Source organism: Cherax quadricarinatus, chromosome 96, assembly GCF_038502225.1.
Source record: "Cherax quadricarinatus isolate ZL_2023a chromosome 96, ASM3850222v1, whole genome shotgun sequence".
NCBI lineage: Eukaryota > Metazoa > Arthropoda > Malacostraca > Decapoda > Parastacidae > Cherax > Cherax quadricarinatus.
The window spans coordinates 3,876,050-3,903,840 of NC_091387.1; the positions used below are offsets into that span (position 1 = coordinate 3,876,050).

At 44.0% G+C, this 27,791-nt stretch overlaps 2 protein-coding genes across 3 annotated transcripts; one reads left to right on the plus strand and one right to left on the minus strand.

Moving 5' to 3' along the window:
* Positions 1 to 158: 158 nt before the first annotated feature.
* On the minus strand, positions 159 to 4,126 carry LOC128701737 (triosephosphate isomerase). Its single transcript, XM_053795627.2, has 7 exons — positions 3,981 to 4,126; positions 3,789 to 3,854; positions 3,586 to 3,665; positions 3,278 to 3,456; positions 1,408 to 1,499; positions 982 to 1,143; positions 159 to 712 (listed from the first exon to the last, which is right to left on the minus strand). The coding sequence occupies exons 4-7, from the start codon at positions 3,390 to 3,392 to the stop codon at positions 203 to 205; spliced, it is 879 nt and encodes a 292-aa protein (XP_053651602.1). The 5' UTR covers positions 3,393 to 3,456; positions 3,586 to 3,665; positions 3,789 to 3,854; positions 3,981 to 4,126; the 3' UTR covers positions 159 to 202.
* On the plus strand, positions 4,077 to 27,527 carry LOC128701738 (triosephosphate isomerase). 2 transcript variants are annotated; one of them, XM_053795630.2, is made up of 5 exons: positions 4,077 to 4,211; positions 24,913 to 25,019; positions 25,430 to 25,521; positions 25,796 to 25,957; positions 26,227 to 27,527. In XM_053795630.2, the coding sequence occupies exons 2-5, from the start codon at positions 24,947 to 24,949 to the stop codon at positions 26,665 to 26,667; spliced, it is 768 nt and encodes a 255-aa protein (XP_053651605.1). In that variant the 5' UTR covers positions 4,077 to 4,211; positions 24,913 to 24,946; the 3' UTR covers positions 26,668 to 27,527. The 2 variants fall into 2 exon arrangements, with proteins under 2 accessions (XP_053651605.1, XP_053651604.1); XM_053795629.2 differs by lacking the exon at positions 4,077 to 4,211 and having other exon boundaries at positions 24,309 to 25,019.
* Positions 27,528 to 27,791: the final 264 nt, after the last annotated feature.

The window sequence follows — 27,791 nt, forward strand, 5'->3', positions numbered from 1 at the left end:
CCAATTCCTTGGATCAAACGCCCTTTTACCAGCATCAAGGCATCTCTCTGGAAGGGAGTGAGAAATATTTAGAGTCAGTCAAAATATAGATTTCCCTTTTTATTAGAGCTGCACATTATATAAATTATATAAATAAAAAGTCATAGACAAAATTCAATAAATATAGTAAATAATGTAATAAATAACTACTAAATTGGGACACCTAGATGTATCTCTTAGGCATACGTGGAACCAGAGAATTGTGCTTATTTATTTCTCTGTGTTTGACGTGGGAGATGAGTTTAGTAATATGCTGCAGCTGCTGCTGTTTCACCCATAGTGATGAAGAGGACACACATGAGGCATTGATAATGTCAACAATGTCAGGCTTGAGAGCTGAGCTTCCCACCAGGAAGCCATCGAGGTCCTTCAACTTAGCTAGTTCCTGACAGTTGTTGGAGGAGACTGAACCAGCATAGATGATGCGAGTTGTGTTGGCCACCTTGTCTGAGATGTTATGACGCAGCCAGTGACGCAGCATGGCCAGGGCCTCCTGTACCTGGGCTGGAGTGGCCAATATTCCAGTATTGCTGGCCCACAATGCCTCAAACGCTATCACTACACTTGACCAGTCACTGATGCTTCTACCTAGGTATTCCATCTGTTCAAACAATACTTCCTCTGTCCTCTGACTGTCTCTGTCTTCCTTCCTCTCACATACACATGCCACCACCTGCAACAACATCAATAATGTAAGTTAAGCTCTCTTGCAAACATCAACACCAGCAATAACGTCAGTAATGTAAGCTGTGTTGCAAACCTCAACACATATCAGAACTACTAATATCACACTTGGCAAAACTGAACAATTCTATTAAAGTTCAACTTATACTTTTCTTAGATTAAATTGAAATGTAAATTTGATATTGACTTCTACTCATTACTATAGTTTGAAAACACAAGTTTCATTTTGGGAGAATGTAAGAGTGATGAAAGTGTTACCTTAATTCCTGCTTTTTGGGCGTGAGCGACCTTTTCACTGATGAGATGATCAGGTTCATTAAATATAGTCCTGCGTTCAGGGTGACCCAGGATGACCCACTCTCCTCCACAGTCATGAATCATGGCCGGTGAGATCTCTCCACTAAAGTTACCACTTTCAACCTGTTCAAGAAAACGTGGAATTATAAATATAAGCTGTATCACCCATATGGGTTTGGCACTTTTTTAGTATACGTAATTATAACTACAGGAGAGCACAGGAGGCAATAGTTACACTACCAGTTATGTTCTTCCAAACCCTGTTGAAGCAACAGTGTACAACAGACAATACGAGTATGTTGTACCTTATAACAGTATAAAACAGAGACAATATAAGCACATTGTACTATATAACAGTATACAACAGACAATACAAGCAGGTTGTACCTTGTAACAGTTCTGAGCGGCTACAGCAATCTGGGGTGGAAGTTGGTCTCTGGCATAAGACAAGTAGCAGGATGGACATCCAACCACTGCCTCTGAAAGCAAAAAAGAATATTTTTTAAAATATAGAAAGAATCCTGGAACCTTAAAAAATATTAGAATTAAGTCATAATCAATTATGATCTAATTCTATAATGAAACAGGCTTGCGTCTTGAACCAGAGTGATTGTATAGGTTCTTAAGAGTCGTGGAGAATCATGTAATAAGGTATGAGGTACTCCAGGAATCTTTCTCTACATCATCGACACCATGCCCAGCCCTTCTAGGGTAGGGTAGGTGCCTAAGCTGGAGCTTGTAGCTCACAAGACTGTCCTTCCCATTAGCCCCCTTGGGGTGGGGATGGCACTCCAGAGAGGCCTAGGGACAGTTGGTCCCAAAGATGAGGGGTACTTGTGCCTCCTCCCATGGCAGACTTAGGTCTCAGACACTCCCTAGACAGGGAGCCAAGGCCGGGCCACCACTTGGAAAAGGCCCGGGCCGGGAGAATACCGGTGAATCTTTAATAATAATAATCTCTATACAGTGTGACAAAAACTGCTTTCATCTAATCCTTCAGGATCTATGTAACGTGTTTGTCTAGCTATCAAAACTTTGGAGCCCAGTCGTTTGCCTCTGTAATGTTGAGATACAATCCCTGGTCCTATTATACAACTAATGTTGAGGTACTACTGTGTGATTGTAATGTTGAGGCACAGTCCCTGGTCCTATTATGTGACTAGTGTTGAGGTTCAGTCCCTGGTCCTATTATGTTACTGTAATGTTGAGGTACAGTCCCTGGTCCTATTATGTGCCTTCCCCTCAAGGAAGTGTTCTTGATGCTGGTGAGGGGCTCTTGATCTAGGGAATTGGATCTGTGCTCCAGTTCCCTGAATTAAACCTGAATACCTTCCACACCCTCCCACAGGTGCTGTACAATCCTATGGGTTTAGTGCTTCCCCCTTGATTATAATATTATGTGCCTGTGTAATAGTGAGGTACAATCCCTGGCCCCCATTAAGAGCTTCTCTAATGTTAAGGTACAGTCTCTGTACCCATTATGTGCCTCTGTAATATTTTGACCACCACCCAGGCCTGGTCACAGACCGGGCCGCGGGGGCGTTGACCCCCGGAACTCTCTCCAGGTAAACCCACACCATGGATATGAGGTGCTTAATAAATTTATTCAACTGATGCTATTTAACGTAGTTATAGCTGAGTAGTTATTATGCTTAAGCAACTGAATATTGTTAAGGAGAGATTTTAAGTCGACAAATGATAAAAAATTATTCCATAAACTAATTTGGATTTTTAAAATACTGAGATTAAAGTCAAATTTGGACAGGCACCTAAAGTCAGTACTTGATCAGCCAGGCTGTGGTTCGTAAGTCAGTTTACATGCGGCCAACAGTAACAGCCTGGTTGATCAGACCCTGATCCACCGTGTGGCCTGGTCACAGACCGGGCCGCGGGGGCGTTGACCCCTGGAACCCTCTCCAGGTATACTCGAGAGATACCTCTTGGTGCATATAAGTAAGTTTATTCAGGTATACACAAATACAGTTACATAGATTATCATACATATAAATACCATACATATAAATATCATACATATAATTATCATACATATAATTATTATACATATAATTATCATACATGTATTTATCATACATATAATTATCATACATATAATTATTATACATACATATAATTATCATACATATAATTATCATACATATAATTATCATACATATAATTATTATACATATAATTATCATGCACATAATTCTTATACATACTTATAATTATCATACATATAACCATTGTACCAACTCACCTGTGTTAGGATTGTGGGGTCGTGATAGTAGACTTCGAGTCAGGTGGTCAATGTCATCTCGGGTCACCGAGGAGGACCAGTTGGCAACCACCAGAAACTTTCTAGGGCTCGACATGTTAGTTTTTGCGGTGCTGTGGTCCTGCTTCCTGGTCTCGGTACGGTGTAACCTCTCAGTAGCCCTATAAATTGCCAACAAAAAAAAATGGGTTATCATAAGTAATTTACACATACATTACCTTTTATGATAATTGTAATTACCTAATTATGTGTAATTGTACTTATGTGAGCCTGTAGCTAAATCAACTTACTTGTTGGTGCTCCTGCAGACGTGAAATCGGTGAAGAGGAGCAAGTTCCTGGGCTCGATACGGTGTAAGTTTGCAGAGGCCCTGTAAATTGCCAACAAAAAAAAAATGAGTTATCATAGGTAATATACACTTATATTACTGATAATTGTCACCACCTAATTATGTGTAAGTGTACTTATGTGCACTATACCTAAATAAACTTACTTGATACTACAGACAGTACACAGGAGCAGGTTCCAGGGATCGATACGGTGTAAGTTTTCAGAGGCCCTGTAAATTGCCAACCAAAAAAAAAAATGAGTTATCATAGGTAATATACACTTATATTACTGATAATTGTCACCAACTAATTATGTGTAAGTGTACTTATGTGCACCTATACCTAAATAAACTTACTTGATACTACGTGAAATCAGTACACAGGAGCAGGTTCCAGGGTTCGATACGGTGGAAGGTCCAAGTGGCCCTAATTACCCCAACAAGGTCAGTAACTTGAACTAGTACAAAGGTAACAATGGTGACGCCTCAGTGATGTACTAAAGATGTCAGTGTTGCTGCAGACATCACACTGTTACTCTCAACAAGACTCAGTCATATATATAATGTTTTCCTGGCCGCTGACTTCCGGTAAGTCGTTAATGTCTCTCGTTGTTCACTAAAAATATTTTATTTCTTTGTATAGGTTACAATGTGTTATTATAATGTTGTTGAGTATAAGTCCATTATCAAGGGGCATGACCTGTACCTTTGTAATGTTGTGGTATAGTTCCTGGACCCATGAGGTACCTCTAATGTTGTGGTATAGTCCCTGGACCCATTATGTGCCTTTGTAATGTTGTGGTGTAGTTCCTGAACCCATTATGTGCCTTTGTAATGTTGAGGTGTAGTTCCTGGACCCATTATGTGCCTTTGTAATGTTGTGGTGTAGTTCCTGGACCCATTATGTGCCTTTGTAATGTTGTGGTGTAGTTCCTGAACCCATTATGTGCCTTTGTAATGTTGAGGTGTAGTTCCTGGACCCATTATGTGCCTTTGTAATGTTGTGGTGTAGTTCCTGAACCCATTATGTGCCTTTGTAATGTTGTGGTGTAGTTCCTGGACCCATTATGTGCCTTTGTAATGTTGTGGTGTAGTTCCTGAACCCATTATGTGCCTTTGTAATGTTGTGGTGTAGTTCCTGGACCCATTATGTGCCTTTGTAATGTTGAGGTACAGTCCCTGGACCCATTATGTGAATGTAATGTTGAGGTATAGTCCCTGGACCCATTATGTGAATGTAATGTTGAGGTATAGTCCCTGGACCCATGAGGCACCTCTGTAATGTTGTGGTATAGTTCCTGGACCCATTATGTACCTTTGTAATGTTGAGGTATAGTTCCTGGGCCCATTATGTGTCTTTGTAATATTGAGGTATAGTTCCTGGACCCATTATGTGCCTTTGTAATGTTGTGGTGTAGTTCCTGAACCCATTATGTGCCTTTGTAATGTTGTGGTGTAGTTCCTGGATCCATTATGTGCCTTTGTAATGTTGAGGTACAGTCCCTGGACCCATTATGTGAATGTAATGTTGAGGTATAGTCCCTGGACCCATTATGTGAATGTAATGTTGAGGTATAGTCCCTGGACCCATGAGGCACCTCTGTAATGTTGTGGTATAGTTCCTGGACCCATTATGTACCTTTGTAATGTTGAGGTATAGTTCCTGGGCCCATTATGTGTCTTTGTAATATTGAGGTATAGTTCCTGGACCCATTATGTGCCTTTGTAACGTTGAGGTATAGTTCCTGGACCCATTATGTGTCTTTGTAATGTTGAGGTACAGTCCCTGGACCCATTATGTGAATGTAATGTTGAGGTATAGTCCCTGGACCCATGAAGCACCTCTGTAATTTTGTGGTATAGTCCCTGGACCCATTATGTGCCTTTGTAATGTTGAGGCATAGTCCCTGGACCCATTATGTGCCTGTAATGTTGAGTTATAGTCCCTGGACCCATTATGCGCCTTTGTAATGTTGAGGTATAGTCCCTGGACCCATTATGTGCCTGTAATGTTGAGGTATAGTCCCTGGACCCATTATGTACCTTTGTAATGTTGAGGTATAGTCCCTGGACCCATTATGTGCCTTTGTAATGTTGAGGTATAGTCCCTGGACCCATTATGTGCCTTTGTAATGTTGAGGTATAGTCCCTGGACCCATTATGTGCCTTTGTAATGTTGAGGCATAGTCCCTGGACCCATTATGTGCCTGTAATGTTGAGGTATAGTTCCTGGACCCATAATGTGCCTTTGTAATGTTGAGGTATAGTCCCTGGACCCATTATGTGCCTTTGTAATGTTGAGATATAGTCCCTGGACCCATTATGTGCCTTTGTAATATTGAGGCATAGTCCCTGGACCCATTATGTGCCTGTAATGTTGAGGTATAGTTCCTGGACCCATTATGTGCCTTTGTAATGTTGAGGTATAGTCCCTGGACCCATTATGTGCCTGTAATGTTGAGGTATAGTTCCTGGACCCATTATGTGCCTTTGTAATGTTGAGGTATAGTTCCTGGACCCATCATGTTCCTCTGTACTGTGGTACAGTCCCTGGACCCATTATGTACCTCTGTAATGTTGAGTTGCAGTTCCTGGACCCATTATGTGCCTGTGTAATATACCGCCCACAGGACGGGTTATGGGCGTGCGTAATGATATTAATTAAACTAACTTCCAAGCCCTGTATGACCCTTACGGGTTTAGCGCATGTCTGGATTATGATAATACCCCCTTAAACCGAATTTCAAAGATTTTTTCGACTTGCCAGCGACTCAGAAAGGCGATGATTTATTATGTACCCCATACCCATCCTGTGGACGGTAGTCACCCCATACCAGCAGTAACAGCCTGGTCGATCAGGCCCTGATCCACCATGAAGCCTGGTCACAGGCCGGGCCGCGGGCGCGTTGACCACCGGGACTCTCTCCAGGTATACCCATCCTGTGGACAGTAGTCATGGGATTACAATGGAAATAAGTCTCTCTGTCTAACTTTTTTGGGTTATCCCAGGTTGTCTACACATTCTGCTATGTATGATAATCTATGTAACTGTATTTGTGTATATCTGAATGATTATTACCTATGTAATATGTCAAGATATCTTATTAATGAAAATAAGATACCAGATAAACTAAGCAAATTTGCTTGTAACAGATAAGTGAACTGTAGATATGTAGATATAAATCCATATGTACACCTGTTAGCCCTTTTGGAAGGCCTAGTTCCTAGGCCTATTGTGTATCCATGTGCTGTTGTGGTACCGTCCACAGGATGGATTTGAGAGGTGCACAATAAACTAGCAACTTCTGTGGCTAAATCTAATCCTGAATAAACTTACAGACGTATATAATGGGTCCAGGTACTGGGCCCCAAAGTTTTGATACCCAGCAAACCAAACGTACATTAAAACACCCGTTTTAGATGAGGGAATGAATCAGTTAAGACAATTGTCATCCGGAAACAGTACATTAAGTGAGGGTTATCTCAGGACTTCCCCTATACACGCGTCACTATAGCGACCTACACATCCGTACATCAACCCGGTCTAAGATTTTTGTTTTATATATTGATCAGTTTCATAGCTTAGGTTATACCAGGGACAGTGCCCCTGCTGCCCGGACTGTGAATAGGCCTCATGGATCAGGGCGTCATCATCCAGGCTGTTACTGCTGGCTGGTCAGGTACTGACTTTAGGTGCCTGTCCAGTGCCTTCTTGAAGACAGCCAGGGGTCTTGAAGACAGTCAAGGGTCTTGAAGACAGTCAGGGGTCTTGAAGACAGTCAAGGGTCTTGAAGACAGTCAGGGGTCGTGAGGACAGTCAGGGATCTTGAAGATAGCCAAGGGTCTTGAAGACAGTCAGGGGTCGTGAAGACAGCCAGGGATCCTGAAGACAGTCAGGGGTCTTAAAGACAGCCAGGGGTCTTGAAGACAGTCAGGGGTCGTGAGGACAGTCAGGGATCTTGAAGATAGCCAGGGGTCTTGAAGACAGTCAGGGGTCGTGAAGACAGTCAGGGATCTTGAAGATAGCAATGGGTCTTGAAGACAGCCAGGGGTCTTGAAGACAACCAGGGGTCTATTGGTAATCCCCCTTATGTATGCTGGGAGGCAGTTGAACAGTCTTGGGCCCCTTACCTTACACCTACTGTCACTATTCACCTAGCAGTAAGTAGGTACCTGGGTGTTATTTACCTTACACCTACTGTCACAATTCACCTAGCAGTAAGTAGGTACCTGGGTGTTATTTACCTTACACCTACTGTCACTATTCACCTAGCAGTAAGTAGGTACCTGGGTGTTATTTACCTTACACCTACTGTCACTATTCACCTAGCAGTAAGTAGGTACCTGGGTGTTATTTACCTTACACCTGCTGTCACTATTCACCTAGCAGTAAGTAGGTACCCGGGTGTTATTTACCTTACACCTACTGTCACTATTCACCTAGCAGTAAGTAGGTACCTGGGTGTTATTTACCTTACACCTACTGTCACTATTCACCTAGCAGTAAGTAGGTACCTGGGTGTTATTTACCTTACAACTACTGTCACTATTCACCTAGCAGTAAGTAGGTACCTGGGTGTTATTTACCTTACAACTACTGTCACTATTCACCTAGCAGTAAGTAGGTACCTGGGTGTTATTTACCTTACACCTACTGTCACTATTCACCTAGCAGTAAGTAGGTACCTGGGTGTTATTTACCTTACACCTGCTGTCACTATTCACCTAGCAGTAAGTAGGTACCCGGGTGTTATTTACCTTACACCTACTGTCACTATTCACCTAGCAGTAAGTAGGTACCTGGGTGTTATTTACCTTACACCTACTGTCACTATTCACCTAGCAGTAAGTAGGTACCTGGGTGTTATTTACCTTACAACTACTGTCACTATTCACCTAGCAGTAAGTAGGTACCTGGGTGTTATTTACCTTACACCTACTGTCACTATTCACCTAGCAGTAAGTAGGTACCTGGGTGTTATTTACCTTACACCTACTGTCACTATTCACCTAGCAGTAAGTAGGTACCTGGGTGTTATTTACCTTACACCTACTGTCACTATTCACCTAGCATTAAGTAGGTACCTGGGTGTTATTTACCTTACACCTACTGTCACTATTCACCTAGCAGTAAGTAGGTACCAGGGTGTTATTTACCTTACACCTACTGTCACTATTCACCTAGCATTAAGTAGGTACCTGGGTGTTATTTACCTTACACCTGCTGTCACTGTTCACCTAGCAATAAGTAGGCACCTAGATGTTAGTGGACTGGTGTGGGTCACATCCTGGGGACAAAACTGACCTAATTTTCCAGAAATGCTCTACATAACAAGGGTCTTTCTATATAGTAGTATGTCATAGGTGTCAGCTATGGTCTGTATAAGTTGAATCATGTACTGGCTGTAATAAAGATTATTATCATTATTATTATTGTGAGTATTGAGTTTGTAGATAGTTAATGCGTCCTTTTGACTATTATTACTAGCAGTAGTATACACGGGAAGCATCAAACCGTAGGGGCGTAGGACTCAAAGATACGATCAGAAAGCCGTGTTATCCTCATCACAGTGAACGTTTTCAGAGGGTAACACTTGACTGTAAATACGTCATACCCAGAGCTTCCGTTGTAACCTCGTTCTGAGGCTGTGATGGCGTTTAACTACGTCAAGCTATAGAAATACGACCCCTCCTTCCGGATTTACTCCACCGCACTTCCTAACGGAAGCCACTGTACCGTGACACCTCAGGGAACATAGGCTTATTTAGGCATAGGTACACATTATTGATGGACTGATTGCATAGTATTTACGTACCTACTGCCTCTGCTGGTGCCTCTGTTCTCGACTGAAGACGCCTGCTGTGTAGGCGAAGGGTTTCGGAAAAATTTACCTAACTACTGCACATATGTCTTGCAGTATACTATCATCATATTCACAGGTACATAAGTACAGTTACCATACATAGTGTAAATTACCTAGGTACAGGTAGAAGCATTGGGCGTGTTTCCTTAAGACATCTGCTGTCTCTTCACCTAGCAGTAAGTAGGTACCTGGGTGTTAGTTACCTTACACCTGATGTCACTGTTCACCTAGCAGTAAGTAGGTACCTGGGTGTTAGTTACCTTACACCCGCTCACACTGTTCACCTAACAGTATGTAGGTACCAAGATGCTAGTGGACTGGTGTGGGTGGCATCCTGGGGATGAAATATACTATGTTACTGATGTTAGGTATTTTTTTTTTATTCGCCGGTATTCTCCCTAAGTTACAGGATCTTTATCTCTACAAGTTGGTTTGCGTGCAGCCAGCAGCAACAGCCTGGTTGATCAGGCTCTGATCCACCAGGAGGCCTGGTCTCAGACCGGGCCGCGGGGGCGTTGACCCCCGGAACTCTCTCCAGGTAAACTCCAGGTAAACAAGTACTCACTGTAACTCATCCTGTAGCCTAAGTAGGTAATTACAGTGGCGTATAAACGGGTCAGGAAATGGCTCACAGGACGGAGAAAAATTTGTCTCCATGGCATGTTACTTTTAAGACTGTATGGACAAGAAATGGACTGGAATTGGACATGTACAATACCTGTTGGGCAGCACGTGCCTATACGCGTTCATGTCTGTATAAGTATATTATTTATGCATCAAAGTTACATTTTCTCTTCTGTATATGTATATGGAAAGCTTAGACATGTACACACACACGCACACACATACACACACACACACACACACACAAGGTGGACAAGGACAGGATGTTCCAGGGAGGGGACACAGAAACAAGAGGCCACAATTGGAAGTTGAAGACACAAATGAGTCAGAGAGATAGTAGGAAGTATTTCTTCAGTCATAGAGTTGTAAGGCAGTGGAATAGCCTAGAAAATGACGTAGTGGAGGCAGGAACCATACACAGTTTTAAGACGAGGTTTGATAAAGCTCATGGAGCGGGGAGAGAGAGGGTCTAGTAGCAACCGGTGAAGAGGCGGGGCCAGGAGCTAGGACTCGACCCTTGCAACCACAAATAGGTGAGTACAAATAGGTGAGTACACACACACACACACACACACACACACACACACACACACAGGAGGCAGGATCCATACATAGCTTTAAGCAGAGGTATGATAAAGCTCACGGTTCAGGAAGAGTGTCCTAGTAGCGACCAGTGAAGAGGCGGGGCCAGGAGCTAGGACTCGACCCCTGCAACCTCAACTAGGTGAGTACTACTAGGCGAGTACACACACACACAGGAGGACAGGAGGGTGAGGGCTTAGATTTTGCCACTGACGTGGTTAGTTTATTGTGCACCCCATATCCATCCTGTGGACGGTAGCACAAGAGCATATGGATACACAAAAGGCCTAGGAACTAGGCCCCAAAGGGTTAACAGGTGTACATATGGATTTATATCTACATATCTACAGTTCACTTATCTGTTACAAGCAAATTTAGGAAATTTGCTTAGTATATCTGGTATCTTATTTTCATTAATAAGATATCTTAACATGTCACATGGGTTATTATACTGTCTGTCTCTGTATTCCTCAGTAAGTGGACAATTAAGACAGTGACCATATGCCTGATCACATAATTTGCATTTAGTTTAATTACCATCTGTGTATCTCCCAAACTGCCAGAAGTACCTGTAACCAAGCCTAAGTCTGGCCACTACAACATCAGTCAGTACTTGTAACCAAGCCTAAGCCTGGCCACTACAACATCAGTCAGTACTTGTAACCAAGCCTAAGTCTGGCCACTACAACATCAGTCAGTACTTGTAACCAAGCCTAAGCCTGGCCACTACAACATCAGTCAGTACTTGTAACCAAGCCTAAGCCTGGCCACTACAACATCAGTCAGTACTTGTAACCAAGCCTAAGTCTGGCCACTACAACATCAGTCAGTACTTGTAACCAAGCCTAAGCCTGGCCACTACAACATCAGTCAGTACTTGTAACCAAGCCTAAGCCTGGCCACTACATCAGTCAGTCTGTTCGCATTGCACGTTAGGGGAGACATGATAACGACATATAAAATACTGCGAGGAACTGACAAGGTGGACAGAGACAGGATGTTCCAGAGATGGGACACAGAAACAAGGGGTCACAATTGGAAGTTGAAGACTTAGATGAGTCAAAGGGATGTTAGGAAGTATTTCTTCAGTCATAGAGTTGTCAGGAAGTGGAATTGTCTGGCAAGTGATGTAGTGGAGGCAGGATCCATACATAGCTTTAAGACGAGGTATGATAAAGCTCATGGAGCAGGGAGAGAGGTGACCTAGTGGCGACCAGTGAAGAGGCTGGACTAGGACCTCTGACTCGACCCCTGCAACCACAAATAGGTGAGTACATACACACACACACACACACACACACACACACACACACACACACACACACACACACACACACACACACACACACACACACACATTATATGTGCGTGTGTGTGTAAGTTTGACATCAAAACAACAGATATTACGATGTTCCTGAGAAATGCGTCATCGTGGTGGTCCCACAGGAACCACTACTGTCCCTACCATTATTTCAATTGGATTACCACGGGAAAATCGTCATGTAAACATGTTTACTGGTGATGTAGAAATATTTCGTCATAACAGAGGACAAAAACTAAATCCCCACACAAAGATCTGGATAAAGTGAACGACCTAATATACAAATTACTTGGTAAAATACTTTTTTTGACTAGCCAGTTAAACAAATTAACTCATATACAATAACCCTAATGGGATTAGCACTTAATTATTATAATAATAATCTTTATTACTACAAATACAAGTACATGATTGTACTAATTGTAATAGTAACTCGTACACAAATAATAGGCCCAAAAATCTACCCTGAAAAAGGATTAAGTTTTCGCATGAAAATTCCCAGTGTATGCCATGAAAATGTTGATTTTCATAGTTGAGAGGTCTCCTAGGCCTCCTAGGCCTCCCTCCGACAGCTACATAGACGGGCGCCTCTTTGCCTCTTATACAAGTCAATTTTTTGAGATTTCAAGCTTGGTAAATTGGTTGCAGTGGCTTCAATTGGCCCTTTATGGAAAGCTATACTCGAAGCTAACAGCGCTCTATAACCCTGGTGGGTTTACCGCTTACTTATGATTGTAATAACACTCAAAGCTAAACATAGCTTCATATAAATTTAGCCAGAGATGTATACACTTAATTGACTAGACAATAGTATAGGAAGGAACCGAAACACCTGGCTATAGGCTTCCTAGTTGTGGGTTATCTGTGATTTGTTCCAGCCAGGGTATTGTGGAATTTTGGTCAACATGTCGGTATTGTATATCCCGAATAAGAGATACATTGTGACTTTTTTTATATTCACTAAATTGTGTCAGTAATGAAGATAGTCGTAATGACTTAATCTGTGGTTGTAGCTACCTGGAATATACCTGAAGAGGGTTTTGGGGGTCAACGCCCCCGTGGCCCGGTCTAGTTTATGAGAAGTGGTTGCGAAGGGGCACCCATAACAATTCAAGCTTCAGGGTCCCAATACTTACGTACCTATGGTGCTCCTTTTGCCATGAAGACTCACCATACCCTTATCATAGGGTTGTACACGGTACATCGATTGTACTAACTCCAACACTCCTTCAGGAGCCACTGCCGGGTCACCACATGGAGAAGACCAGAGCCAGGACCCATCCTGGGATACCTATCCAACCCTGAAATTCAGCTTGATGTATGTATCAAGCTGAACTGTATATACCCATTACACAGGATGGGTATGGGGTACATAATAAATATGTTAAACAAACTGTATCCATTGCCATCGGGATATGATGGTCATGACTGTGACCAGATATAACTGGAGTTCATTACCTTCGTTACTTGTTCAACTATTAAAACTTTGGGGCCAAAGTTCCTGGACCCATTATGTACCTCTGTAATCTTTTGACTACCACCCACAGGATGGGTATGGGGTACATAATAAAGACATTAAACTGCACTAAAGATCAAAATGAATTTTTTATAAGATCAAAATGAATTTTTTATGAGAGAGCCACAAAATTTGATTAACACAAGCCTATCCGATGTTATCCTGACGCCAAATGACTTCGAACAGGCGATAAATGACATGCCCATGCACTCTGCCCCAGGGCCAGACTCATGGAACTCTGTGTTCATCAAGAACTGCAAGAAGCCCCTATCACGAGCCTTTTCCATCCTATGGAGAGGGAGCATGGACATGGGGGTCGTCCCACAGTTACTAAAAACAACAGACATAGCCCCACTCCACAAAGGGGGCAGTAAAGCAACAGCAAAGAACTACAGACTGATAGCACTAACATCCCATATCATAAAAATCTTTGAAAGGGTCCTAAGAAGCAAGATCACCACCCATCTAGAAACCCATCAGTTACACAACCCAGGGCAACATGGGTTTAGAACAGGTCGCTCCTGTCTGTCTCAACTATTGGATCACTACGACAAGGTCCTAAATGCACTAGAAGACAAAAAGAATGCAGATGTAATATATACAGACTTTGCAAAAGCCTTCGACAAGTGTGACCATGGCGTAATAGCGCACAAAATGCGTGCTAAAGGAATAACAGGAAAAGTCGGTCGATGGATCTATAATTTCCTCACTAACAGAACACAGAGAGTAGTCGTCAACAGAGTAAAGTCCGAGGCAGCTACGGTGAAAAGCTCTGTTCCACAAGGCACAGTACTCGCTCCCATCTTGTTCCTCATCCTCATATCCGACATAGACAAGGATGTCAGCCACAGCACCGTGTCTTCCTTTGCAGATGACACCCGAATCTGCATGACAGTGTCTTCCATTGCAGACACTGCAAGGCTCCAGGCGGACATCAACCAAATCTTTCAGTGGGCTGCAGAAAACAATATGAAGTTCAACGATGAGAAATTTCAATTACTCAGATATGGTAAACATGAGGAAATTAAATCTTCATCAGAGTACAAAACAAATTCTGGCCACAAAATAGAGCGAAACACCAACGTCAAAGACCTGGGAGTGATTATGTCGGAGGATCTCACCTTCAAGGACCATAACATTGTATCAATCGCATCTGCTAGAAAAATGACAGGATGGATAATGAGAACCTTCAAAACTAGGGAGGCCAAGCCCATGATGACACTCTTCAGGTCACTTGTCCTATCTAGGCTGGAATATTGCTGCACTCTAACAGCACCTTTCAAGGCAGGTGAAATTGCCGACCTAGAAAATGTACAGAGAACTTTCACGGCGCGCATAACGGAGATAAAACACCTCAATTACTGGGAGCGCTTGAGGTTTCTAAACCTGTATTCCCTGGAACGCAGGAGGGAGAGATACATGATTATATACACCTGGAAAATCCTAGAGGGACTAGTACCGAACTTGCACACGAAAATCACTCACTACGAAAGCAAAAGACTTGGCAGACGATGCACCATCCCCCCAATGAAAAGCAGGGGTGTCACTAGCACGTTAAGAGACCATACAATAAGTGTCAGGGGCCCGAGACTGTTCAACTGCCTCCCAGCACACATAAGGGGGATTACCAACAGACCCCTGGCAGTCTTCAAGCTGGCACTGGACAAGCACCTAAAGTCAGTTCCTGATCAGCCGGGCTGTGGCTCGTACGTTGGTTTGCGTGCAGCCAGCAGCAACAGGCTGGTTGATCAGGCGCTGATCCACCAGGAGGCCTGGTCACAGACCGGGCCGCGGGGGCGTTGACCCCCGAAACTCTCTCCAGGTAAACTCCAGGTAAAGAACATGGTTCAAGGGACAAAGTGCGTTAGGCGTGGAGTAACAACATGTTTCAGTACAGGCTGCAATACTGAAACGAACAGAACGCGTTATAGACACGTGGAAAGGATGTGACACAGGCGGATACATTAAGATGTGTTAAATATTTGATTAAGCTGTTCACTGAAACGTTTACAACCACTGCATGATTCAGAAGCTTGATAATCATCTGTTGCACAACGACTTACTATTAAGAATTACACTTGAAGACTAATATATGGATTTTTAATATTTCCTTGTGTATGGTCTACCTTAAGACCTTTGTTATACACCCCATACCCACTGACGTGGGCACTAATCACCCTATACCCATGATCTGGGTGCTAATCACTCTATACCCTTGATACTAATGGTTGTGTGGCCTGGTGGCTAAAGCTCCCGCTTCACACACGGAGGGCCCCGGGTTCGATTCCCGGCGGGTGGAAACATTTCGACACGTTTCCTTACACCTGTTGTCCTGTTCACCTAGCAGCAAATAGGTACCTGGGTGTTAGTCGACTGGTGTGGGTGGCATCCTGGGGGACAAGATTAAGGACCCCAATGGAAATAAGTTAGACAGTCCTTGATGACGCACTGACTTTCTTGGGTTATCCTGGTTGGCTAACCTTCCAGGGTTAAAAATCCGAACGAAATCTTATCTTATCTTGTCACCCCATACCCGTTGTGTTCACGAGCACTCAATAGTGGACCTACGTTTTTGGGGCCCTGAAGCTCAGGCCTTATTAGTTTTGTAAGTTTATTCAGGTATACACAAATAGTTACATAGATTATCATACATAACAGCATATGAGTAGACAACCTGGAATAACCCCAAAAAAGTTAGACAGAGTGACTTATTTCTATTGGTGTCCTTTTAATACCTTATTATACAATGTAGGAGATAATATTTATTATTATACTATAAAGGTGGTGGCCTGGTGGTTAACGCTCTCGCTTCACACGGCGAGGGCCTGGGTTCGATTCCCAGCCAGAGTAGAAACATTGGACGTGTTTCTTTCCACCTGTTGTCTATGTTCCCCATCAGTAAAATGGGTACCTGGGTGTTAGTCGACTGGTGTGGGTCGCATCCTGGGACACTGACCTAAGGAGGCCTGGTCACAGACCGGGCCGCGGGGGCGTTGACCCCCGGAACTCTCTCCAGATAAACTCCAGATAAAGGAGGTATACTAGGAATAAGGTAAAATCAGTTATTTATATTTAAATGTGTGTTAACTAAAAAAATAAGAAATTATTCTCTTCCCTCAATAATTAATATTTGCACCAATAACTCATTCAGTTGTAATTTGTTTACGATTGTAGTCATGTATAAACGTAAGTAAATTTACGTACATGATTCATTACCTTTGCAACTTGTGATTCCATTACCTTTGTACCTTGTTCAGCAATCAAAAGTTTGGGGGCCCAGTCCCTGGACCCATTACGTACCTCTGTAATCTGTAAATACCTTTGTAACTTGTCATGGTTGTGACCAGACCTACCTGGAGTTCACTACCTCAGCTATCAAAACTTTGGGGCCCAGACCCTGGACCTCTGTAATCTTTTGACTACCACCCACAGGATGGGTATGGGGTGACTACCGCCCACAGGATGGGTATGGGGTGACTACCACCCACAGGATGGGTATGGGGTGACTACCACCCACAGGATGGGTATGGGGTGACTACCACCCACAGGATGGGTATGGGGTGACTACCACCCACAGGATGGGTGTGGGGTGACTACCACCCACAGGATGGGTGTGGGGTGACTACCACCCACAGGATGGGTGTGGGGTGACTACCACCCACAGGATGGGTGTGGGGTGACTACCACCCACAGGATGGGTATGGGGTGACTACCACCCACAGGATGGGTATGGGGCGCATAAAAATATTAAACTAACTCCCTTTCTGTTGCTATATTAGGTATCCCTGCGAGCACTACATAATTAGTACACTAGCTTAGTGGAAAATATACAGGGATTAAAGGTAACTCAGTACACACACAGAGTTGTATATATATCCCCTATAAGGCTGTGTGGGATTGGGCACGGGTGATGTGTGGAGTCCCACAAGGGTAAGTGCTTGTGTCCTTGTTTTCTTTGGTGCTGTATATGTAAATGATCTGCCTGTGATACACCGCTGTATAGCCCTGGTGGGCTTAGCGCTTAGTTCTGATTGTATTGATCTGTCTGAGGTAACTGAATTTAGCGTATCATTGAGACTGATAATAATAATAATAATAATAATAATATCTCTATTTACTACAAGTACATGTACAAGGTATACCAGTACATGTACAAGGTATACAAGTACATGTACAAGGTATACAGATCATAGCTGACATCAGTGACATACTACTATATAGAAAGTCCCTTGTTATGCTGAGCATTTCCCGCAAATTAGGTCAGTTTTGTCCCAGGATGCCACCCACACCAGTCCACTAACACCCAGGATGTGACCCACAGCAGTCGACTAACACCCAGGATGTGACCCACACCAGTCCACTAACACCCAGGATGTGACCCACACCAGTCCACTAACACCCAGGATGCCACCCACACCAGTCCACTAACACCCAGGATGCCACCCACACCAGTCCACTAACACCCAGGATGCCACCCACGCCAGTCCACTAACACCCAGGATGCCACCCACACCAGTTCACTAACACCCAGGATGCCACCCACACCAGTCCACTAACACCCAGGATGCCACCCACACCAGTTCACTAACACCCAGGATGCCACCCACACCAGTCCACTAACACCCAGGATGCCACCCACACCAGTTCACTAACACCCAGGATGCCACCCACACCAGTCCACTAACACCCAGGATGCCACCCACACCAGTCCACTAACACCCAGGATGCCACCCACACCAGTCCACTAACACCCAGGATGCCACCCACACCAGTCCACTAACACCCAGGTACCTATTTTACTGATGGGTGAACATAGACAACCGGTGTAAGGAAACACGTCCAATGTTTCTACCACTTCGCCGGGAATCGAACCCGGACCCTCACCGTGTGAAGCGAGAGCTGTAAAAGTGGATGGGGGCAAGCAAAGAGAGCTAACTAACCTAAGAAATACCTTCAGAAATCTAACAGCGATTCTCTTAGGGCCTAATACCTACCTTACATGCAGCAGGAAGTTGTACCTGACCTAGCATATACAGGAACTTAAAAACATTAAAGTTTTCCCAATATTTGTGCCGGGATTGAAGAGAACACGATACCAGGAGAGACTTAATGAACCCGGCCTAAGACTTCGACCCTCTCCCCTAGTTGTGGTTGCAGGGGTCGATTCACAGCTCCTGCCCCCTGCTAACACGGCCAGGTGAGTATAATTAGATTAGGACATAAGGCATTATTAGTCGACGGTTGTTTGAATTTCTGACTGATAGTTTGATATGTATAAAGTATTTACATAGGGTCCTTGTGGTGGTAGCTAATACCGGATTTGAAAAGGATACTATAGACCAACACCGGACCATCACGTGAATGACAGCAGACCAGCACCAGACCAACACAAGAACAATACCAGACCAACGCAAGTACAACACTAGACTAGCACAAGAACAATACCAGACCAACACAAGAACAATAAAAGACCAACACAAGAACAACACAGGAACAACAACAGACCAACACACTCCACCACCCTGAAGGGGGGGGGGGGGTCCCCCAGTAACTTTCATAAACAAATCTGATTTTCTTCCTGTGAGTGTGACCAGATGTCCATGTGACAACTTCATTACGTCACGTGTTATACGTGACGACCTACTAAGTCACGTGCTACACATGACAACCTCGCCAAGTTCATATGTAACTTGTCCAGCTATCAAAACTTCGGGCCCAGTCCCTGGACCCATTATGTACCTCTGTAATGTTGAGGTACAGTCCCTGGACCCATTATGTACCTCTGTAATGTTGAGGTACAGTCACTGGACCCATTATGTACCTCTGTAATGTTGAGGTACAGTCCCTGGACCCATTATGTACCTCTGTAATGTTGAGGTACAGTCACTGGACCCATTATGTACCTCTGTAATGTTGAGGTACAGTCACTGGACCCATTATGTACCTCTGTAATGTTGAGGTACAGTCACTGGACCCATTATGTACCTCTGTAATGTTGAGGTACAGTCACTGGACCCATTATGTACCTCTGTAATGTTGAGGTACAGTCCCTGGACCCATTATGTACCTCTGTAATGTTGAGGTACAGTCCCTGGACCCATTATGTACCTCTGTAATGTTGAGGTACAGTCCCTGGACCTATTATGTACCTCTGTAATGTTGAGGTACAGTCCCTGGACCTATTATGTACCTCTGTAATGTTGAGGTACAGTCCCTGGACCCATTATGTACCTCTGTAATGTTGAGGTACAGTCCCTGGACCCATTATGTACCTCTGTAATGTTGAGGTACAGTCCCTGGACCCATTATGTACCTCTGTAATGTTGAGGTACAGTCCCTGGACCTATTATGTACCTCTGTAATGTTGAGGTACAGTCACTGGACCCATTATGTACCTCTGTAATGTTGAGGTACAGTCCCTGGACCCATTATGTACCTCTGTAATGTTGAGGTACAGTCCCTGGACCCATTATGTACCTCTGTAATGTTGAGGTACAGTCCCTGGACCCATTATGTACCTCTGTAATGTTGAGGTACAGTCCCTGGACCTATTATGTACCTCTGTAATGTTGAGGTACAGTCCCTGGACCCATTATGTACCTCTGTAATGTTGAGGTACAGTCCCTGGACCCATTATGTACCTCTGTAATGTTGAGGTACAGTCCCTGGACCCATTATGTACCTCTGTAATGTTGAGGTACAGTCCCTGGACCCATTATGTACCTCTGTAATGTTGAGGTACAGTCCCTGGACCCATTATGTACCTCTGTAATGTTGAGGTACAGTCCCTGGACCCATTATGTACCTCTGTAATGTTGAGGTGCAGTCCCTGGACCCATTATGTACCTCTGTAATGTTGAGGTACAGTCCCTGGACCCATTATGTACCTCTGTAATGTTGAGGTACAGTCCCTGGACCCATTATGTACCTCTGTAATGTTGAGGTACAGTCCCTGGACCCATTATGTACCTCTGTAATGTTGAGGTACAGTCCCTGGACAAATTATGTACCTCTGTAATGTTGAGGTGCAGTCCCTGGACCCATTATGTACCTCTGTAATGTTGAGGTACAGTCCCTGGACCCATTATGTACCTCTGTAATGTTGAGGTACAGTCCCTGGACCCATTATGTACCTCTGTAATGTTGAGGTACAGTCCCTGGACCCATTATGTACCTCTGTAATGTTGAGGTACAGTCCCTGGACCCATTATGTACCTCTGTAATGTTGAGGTACAGTCCCTGGACCCATTATGTACCTCTGTAATGTTGAGGTACAGTCCCTGGACCCCTTTTGTACCTCTGTAATGTTGAGGTACAGCCCCTGAACCCATTATGTACCTCTGTAATGTTGAGGTACAGTCCCTGGACCCATTATGTACCTCTGTAATGTTGAGGTACAGTCCCTAAACCCATTATGTACCTCTGTAATGTTGAGGTACAGTCCCTGGACCCATTATGTACCTCTGTAATCTTATGACTACCACCCACAGGATGGGTATGAGGTAAATAATGAAGATATTAAACTAAGCCACTTACTACACTGACCAGACCCTGATCCACCATGAGGCCTGGTCACAGACCGGGCCGCGGGGGCGTCGACCCCCGAAACTCTCTCTAGGCATACTCCAGGTATAGGAGAAAGAACCTCTCTGACAGATTCACTGAACACAAAAGAAGTATTAGACTTCTTGACATCAATTCTCTTGTCATGTCAGAGATCACAATCATCCTATTGACTGGTCCTCAAAGCTGTCTATCCTTCTTTTAGCTTTCACAGTCGCCTGTTTGTTGAAGCATTCATTATACACAACTTTCCTAATACGAATCTTAATTCTGGCTTTGTTGATGCTTTCCTGTTTCATTACAGTGTTAAATTCTCCGAACTTCACAACACTGGTGACTCAACCTGATCCTTCCTTCTCTTCCTACCTGTTATTCCCAATATTTTCCTTTTTACTGCCTAGGTATATTCTGTCCACTCTTGTGAGTCATTGGCTCTCCTGCAGTGACTTAATTCCTGTGTCCCGTGGCTTGATCGCTAGCACGCGGTGGCCCGGTGGCCTGGAGTTACCTGGAGTTTACCTGGAGAGAGTTTCGGGGGTCAACGCCCCCGCGGCCCGGTCTGTGACCAGGCCTCCTGGTGGATCAGCGCCTGATCAACCAGGCTGTTGCTGCTGGCTGCACGCAAACCAACGTACGAGCCACAGCCCGGCCTGGTGGCTAAAGCTCCCGCTTCACACACGGAGGGCCCGGGTTCGATTCCCGGTGGGTGGAAACATTCGACACGTTTCCTTACACCTGTTGTCCTGTTCACCTAGCAGCAAATAGGTACCTGGGTGTTAGTCGACTGGTGTGGGTCACATCCTGGGTGTTAGTGGACTGGTTTGGGTCACATCCTGGGTGTTAGTGGACTGGTGTGGGTCACATCCTGGGTGTTAGTGGACTGGTGTGGGTCACATCCTGGGTGTTAGTGGACTGGTGTGGGTCACATCCTGGGTGTTAGTGGACTGGTGTGGGTCACATCCTGGGTGTTAGTGGACTGGTGTGGGTCACATCCTGGGTGTTAGTGGACTGGTGTGGGTCACATCCTGGGTGTTAGTGGACTGGTGTGGGTCACATCCTGGGTGTTAGTGGACTGGTGTGGGTCACATCCTGGGTGTTAGTGGACTGGTGTGGGTCACATCCTGGGTGTTAGTGGACTGGTTTGGGTCACATCCTGGGTGTTAGTGGACTGGTGTGGGTCACATCCTGGGTGTTAGTGGACTGATGTGGGTGGCATCCTGGGTGTTAGTGGACTGGTGTGGGTGGCATCCTGGGTGTTAGTGGACTGGTGTGGGTCACATCCTAAGTGTCAGTGGACTGGTGTGGGTCACATCCTGGGTGTTAGTGGACTGGTGTGGGTCACATCCTGGGTGTTAGTGGACTGGTGTGGGTCACATCCTGGGTGTTAGTGGACTGGTGTGGGTCACATCTTAGGTGTTAGTGGACTGGTGTGGGTCACATCCTGGGTGTTAGTGGACTGGTGTGGGTCACATCCTGGGTGTTAGTGGACTGGTGTGGGTCACATCCTGGGTGTTAGTGGACTGGTGTGGGTCACATCCTGGGTGTTAGTGGACTGGTGTGGGTGGCATCCTGGGTGTTAGTGGACTGATGTGGGTCACATCCTGGGTGTTAGTGGACTGGTGTGGGTCACATCCTGGGTGTTAGTGGACTGGTTTGGGTCACATCCTGGGTGTTAGTGGACTGGTTTGGGTCACATCCTGGGTGTTAGTGGACTGGTGTGGGTCACATCCTGGGTGTTAGTGGACTGGTGTGGGTCACATCCTGGGTGTTAGTGGACTGGCGTGGGTCACATCCTGGGACAAAACTGACCTAATTTGCGGGATGTCATTGATGTCAACTATGGTCTGTATACCTTGTACATGTACTGGTATACCTTGTACATGTACTTGTATACCTTGTACATGTACTTGTATACCTTGTACATGTACTTGTATACCTTGTACATGTACTTGTATACCTTGTACATGTACTTGTATACCTTGTACATGTACTGGTATACCTTGTACATGTACTTGTATACCTTGTACATGTACTTGTATACCTTGTACATGTACTTGTATACCTTGTACATGTACTTGTATACCTTGTACATGTACTGGTATACCTTGTACATGTACTTGTATACCTTGTACATGTACTGGTATACCTTGTACATGTACTTGTATACCTTGTACATGTACTTGTATACCTTGTACATGTACTGGTAGTAAATTAAGACATTACTATGTATGATAATCTTAGTCATCTAAGCTTGTGTAACTGTGTTTATATGTACCCGTACCTGAGTAATCTTAATTAACCAGGGAAGTAGGTGCAAGAAGACTTGTCCCTACGCCTCAGTAGGATTAATTAACTTTCACACCATTATGTACCCCATACCCATCCTGTGGGCTGTAGTCAAAGGATTACAGAGGTACATAATGGGTCCTGGAGAGGGTTTCGGGGGTCAGCGCCCCCACGGCCCGATCTGTGACCAGGCCTCATGTGCCTGAGGGCCTAATCAACCAGGCTGTTACTGTTGGCCGCACGTAACCCGACGTACGAACCATGGACTGGACCGCTAAGTTTTGATAGGTGAACGAGTTAGTCATAGTGAGTAGTGGATCAACTCTGAAACTAATGAACCTTAAGCTTCAGGGCTCCTAATCCCGGAGGGGCCCCAGACCTTACTGTAGTCCACATTGTTTAAAAATCTCAGGTGTACAGAATAATAGTAAAAAAAATTAGAAGATTATTAAAGTATTATGTAGGCCTAGCCGTTGCTGGTTGCAAAGGGGCCCCACTAACAGTTCAACTGTCAGGGCCCCAAAAATGTAGGCCGGCCACTGCGCCCTGGTATATAATGTATATTTATCTTAGCATAAACCAGTGAAATAATTTATTATTTTCCCTTTGGGAATTTTATATCAAGCTTCGTATTTTTATTTGGGGGGAGGAGGCCTTTCAAAAGCCTCATACATTTTAACATACAAATAAAATAATTATCTGTCCTTTGTTATATTAACCTTGAAAAAATGTTGAACTTGAAAATCGCGTTATGTAAAACACACACACACACACACACACACACACACACACACACACACACACACACACACACACACACACACACACACACACACACACACACACACACCAAAAAAACAGGAGGTGACATCATGACCAGAACGTTGACGCTTCCGGCTGATGGAGGTATATATGATGTGGAATGTCTGAGACACACACAACAGCTGTCACTCCTGAGACACAGCAGATCTCACTCCTGAGACACACAGTACCTCACTCCTGAGACATACACAGCAGCTGTCACTCCTGAGACACAGCAAATCTCACTCCTGAGACACAGCAGATCTCACTCCTGAGACACAGCAGATCTCACTCCTGAGACACAACAGATCTCACTCCTGAGACACAACAGATCTCACTCCTGAGACACAACAGATCTCACTCCTGAGACACAGCAGCTGTCACTCCTGAGACACAGCAGATCTTACTCCTGAGACACAACAGATCTCACTCCTGAGACACAACAGATCTCACTCCTGAGACACAGCAGATCTCACTCCTGAGACACAACAGATCTCACTCCTGAGACACAGCAGATCTCACTCCTGAGACACAGCAGATCTCACTCCTGAGACACAGCAGATCTCACTCCTGAGACACAGCAGATCTCACTCCTGAGACACAGTACCTCCTACTCGCTTGACTGAGAAGTACTCGCAGAATTATCACTGTTCCACAAACTGTAACTCTCACTCACTGCATTGAAAGTACTCACTAAACTAGTATCACAATAATGAAACCCAACATGTCCAGCCCAAGGAAGTTCTTCGTGATCGGTAACTGGAAGATGAATGTGACCAAATCTCGCATCGATAACATCGTGAAGTTCATGACAGCTGCCTCTCTGGACCCCAACACAGGTGAGCACCTTCCACATGTTTTAATGTCATCTTTTTATGTTGATGTATCTTGAAGATGTTAACTGTTACCACATTATGTTAAATGTCACCTTGTAGTTCACTGGTAGAGTGGTTCACACTCTCTAGAAGAGCCAGGTTCGAGTCCTGGATGGGGTGATTTGCATGAGCAAATGATGATTCTATTCCCCCATTCACCTAGCAGTTAATAGATATGGGGAATTTATTCGAATTGTGGGTTGAATCATAGGGGAGAGGAACTAGGAATTCCAGTCAAAATAAACCCTACTTTAACAACCCAAGAAATGTCTTCACACTTGAGCCACGTACAGAGAATGTTAATATGCTAAATAACACATATTTTTTGTATCAGTTTTGTGAGAACAAATATTAACATGTGTTTACCCCAACAGAGGCAGTGGTTGGATGTCCATCCTGCTACTTGTCTTATGCCAGAGACCAACTTCCACCCAAGATTGCTGTAGCCGCTCAGAACTGTTACAAGGTACAACCTGCTTGTATTGTCTGTTGTATACTGTTATATGGTACAATGTGCTTATATTGTCTCTGTTTTATACTGTTATAAGGTACAACATATTTGTATTGTCTGTTGTACACTGTTGCTTCAACAGTCTACAACAGGGTTTGGAAGAACATAACTGGTAGTGTAACTATTGCCTTCTGTGCTCTACTGTAGTTATAATTACGTGTACTAAAAAAGTGCCAAACCCATATGGGTGATACAGCTTATATTTATAATTCCATGTTTTTTTGAACAGGTTGAAAGTGGTAACTTTAGTGGAGAGATCTCACCGGCCATGATTCATGACTGTGGAGGAGAGTGGGTCATCCTGGGTCACCCTGAACGCAGGACTATATTTAATGAACCTGATCATCTCATCAGTGAAAAGGTCGCTCACGCCCAAAAAGCAGGAATTAAGGTAACACTTTCATCACTCTTACATTCTCCCAAAATGAAACTTGTGTTTTCAAACTATAGTAATGAGTTGAAGTCAATATCAAATTTACATTTCAATTTAATCTAAGAAAAGTATAAGTTGAACTTTAATAGAATTGTTCAGGTTTGCCAAGTGTGATATTAGTAGTTCTGATATGTGTTGAGGTTTGCAACACAGCTTACATTACTGATGTTATTGCTGGTGTTGATGTTTGCAAGAGAGCTTAACTTATATTATTGATGTTGTTGCAGGTGGTGGCATGTGTATGTGAGAGGAAGGAAGACAGAGACAGTCAGAGGACAGAGGAAGTATTGTTTGAACAGATGGAATACCTGGCTAGAAGCATCAGTGACTGGTCAAGTGTAGTGATAGCCTTTGAGGCATTGTGGGCCAGCAATACTGGAATATTGGCCACTCCAGCCCAGGTACAGGAGGCCCTGGCCATGCTGCGTCACTGGCTGTGTCATAACATCTCAGACAAGGTGGCCAACACAACTCGCATCATCTATGCTGGTTCAGTCTCCTCCAACAACTGTCAGGAACTAGCTAAGTTGAAGGACCTCGATGGCTTTCTGGTGGGAAGCTCAGCTCTCAAGCCTGACATTGTTGACATTATCAATGCCAGAAGTTCTCACGTCTCCAGACTTGTTGACATTTTCTCCTCATATGAACGTCTATCCAGGGCAATATAAACACGAAAAAATGCATTATGGTACCGACAAGATGTGGAAAAGGCCTGATCATGGACAGGGCCGCGGGGGCGTTGACCCCCGAAGCACCCAGATATGTACAGCTTACATCTAGTGTCCTGAAGTGTACATAAGAGTCTTTTTCCACAATATAAACATGACCAGCCTTAATTCACATTGATATTCTGTAACAACGAATCCAGATTAGCAGAAGATACGAGGGACGTGAACCATTTCCGTAACCTTGGAGAACCGCGTTGAAGACGTTATAATTAGGTCGACGTTCCGCTCTAGAGGTTTAGCATGACTTAGGGAAGGTCCTCATAGAGCGATCTAGAGCTTTATCATGACTTATGGAAGGTCCTCATAGAGCGATCTAGAGCTTTATCATGACTTATGGAAGGTCCACATAGAGCGATCTAGAGCTTTATCATTACTTATGGAATGTCCTCATAGAGCGACGTTTTCCCAGTAACTACGTAATCCACAATGCAAGTTAGTTTGTTCACTATTTCTGGTATTATGTATTACCGAGCAGCTCACCTGATCTTACTACTACTACTACTACTACTACTACTACCACTACTACCACTACTACCACTACTACTACTACTACTACTACTACTACTACCACTACTACTACTACTACCACTACTACTACCACTACTACTACTACTACTACCACTACTACCACTACTACTACTACTACCACTACTACCACTACTACTACTACTACCACTACTACTACTAACAGTAATCCTCTCGCTTCTTAAATGTCATATATTTTAATATCATAAATCATATTATTGTAAGTTATATTTAATATAATATAATTAATATTTATTGTGATGTACACAAGTTAAGAATTACGACTGTAAACCTATATATGGATTGTATTATATACCCCATACCCATAATGTGGGCGATAATCTCTCTATACCCATAATGTGGGCGATAATCTCTCTATACCCATAATGTGGGCGATAATCTCTCTATACCCATAATGTGGGCGATAATCTCTCTATACCCATAATGTGGGCGATAATCTCTCTATACCCATAATGTGGGCGATAATCTCTCTATACCCATAATGTGGGCGATAATCTCTCTATACCCATAATGTGGGC

Coding starts and splice junctions, on each gene's coding strand:
- LOC128701737 (XM_053795627.2), bottom strand. CDS start 3,392: ATGTCGAGCCCTAGAAAGTTTCTGGTGGTTGCCAACTGGTCCTCCTCG. Junction 1,144..1,407: donor CCGCTCAGAACTGTTACAAG/GTACAACCTGCT, acceptor TTTCTTGAACAG/GTTGAAAGTGGTAACTTTAG. Junction 713..981: donor CCCAAAAAGCAGGAATTAAG/GTAACACTTTCA, acceptor ATGTTGTTGCAG/GTGGTGGCATGTGTATGTGA.
- LOC128701738 (XM_053795629.2), top strand. CDS start 24,893: ATGAAACCCAACATGTCCAGCCCAAGGAAGTTCTTCGTGATCGGTAAC. Junction 25,020..25,429: donor CTCTCTGGACCCCAACACAG/GTGAGCACCTTC, acceptor TTACCCCAACAG/AGGCAGTGGTTGGATGTCCA. Junction 25,522..25,795: donor CCGCTCAGAACTGTTACAAG/GTACAACCTGCT, acceptor TTTTTTGAACAG/GTTGAAAGTGGTAACTTTAG.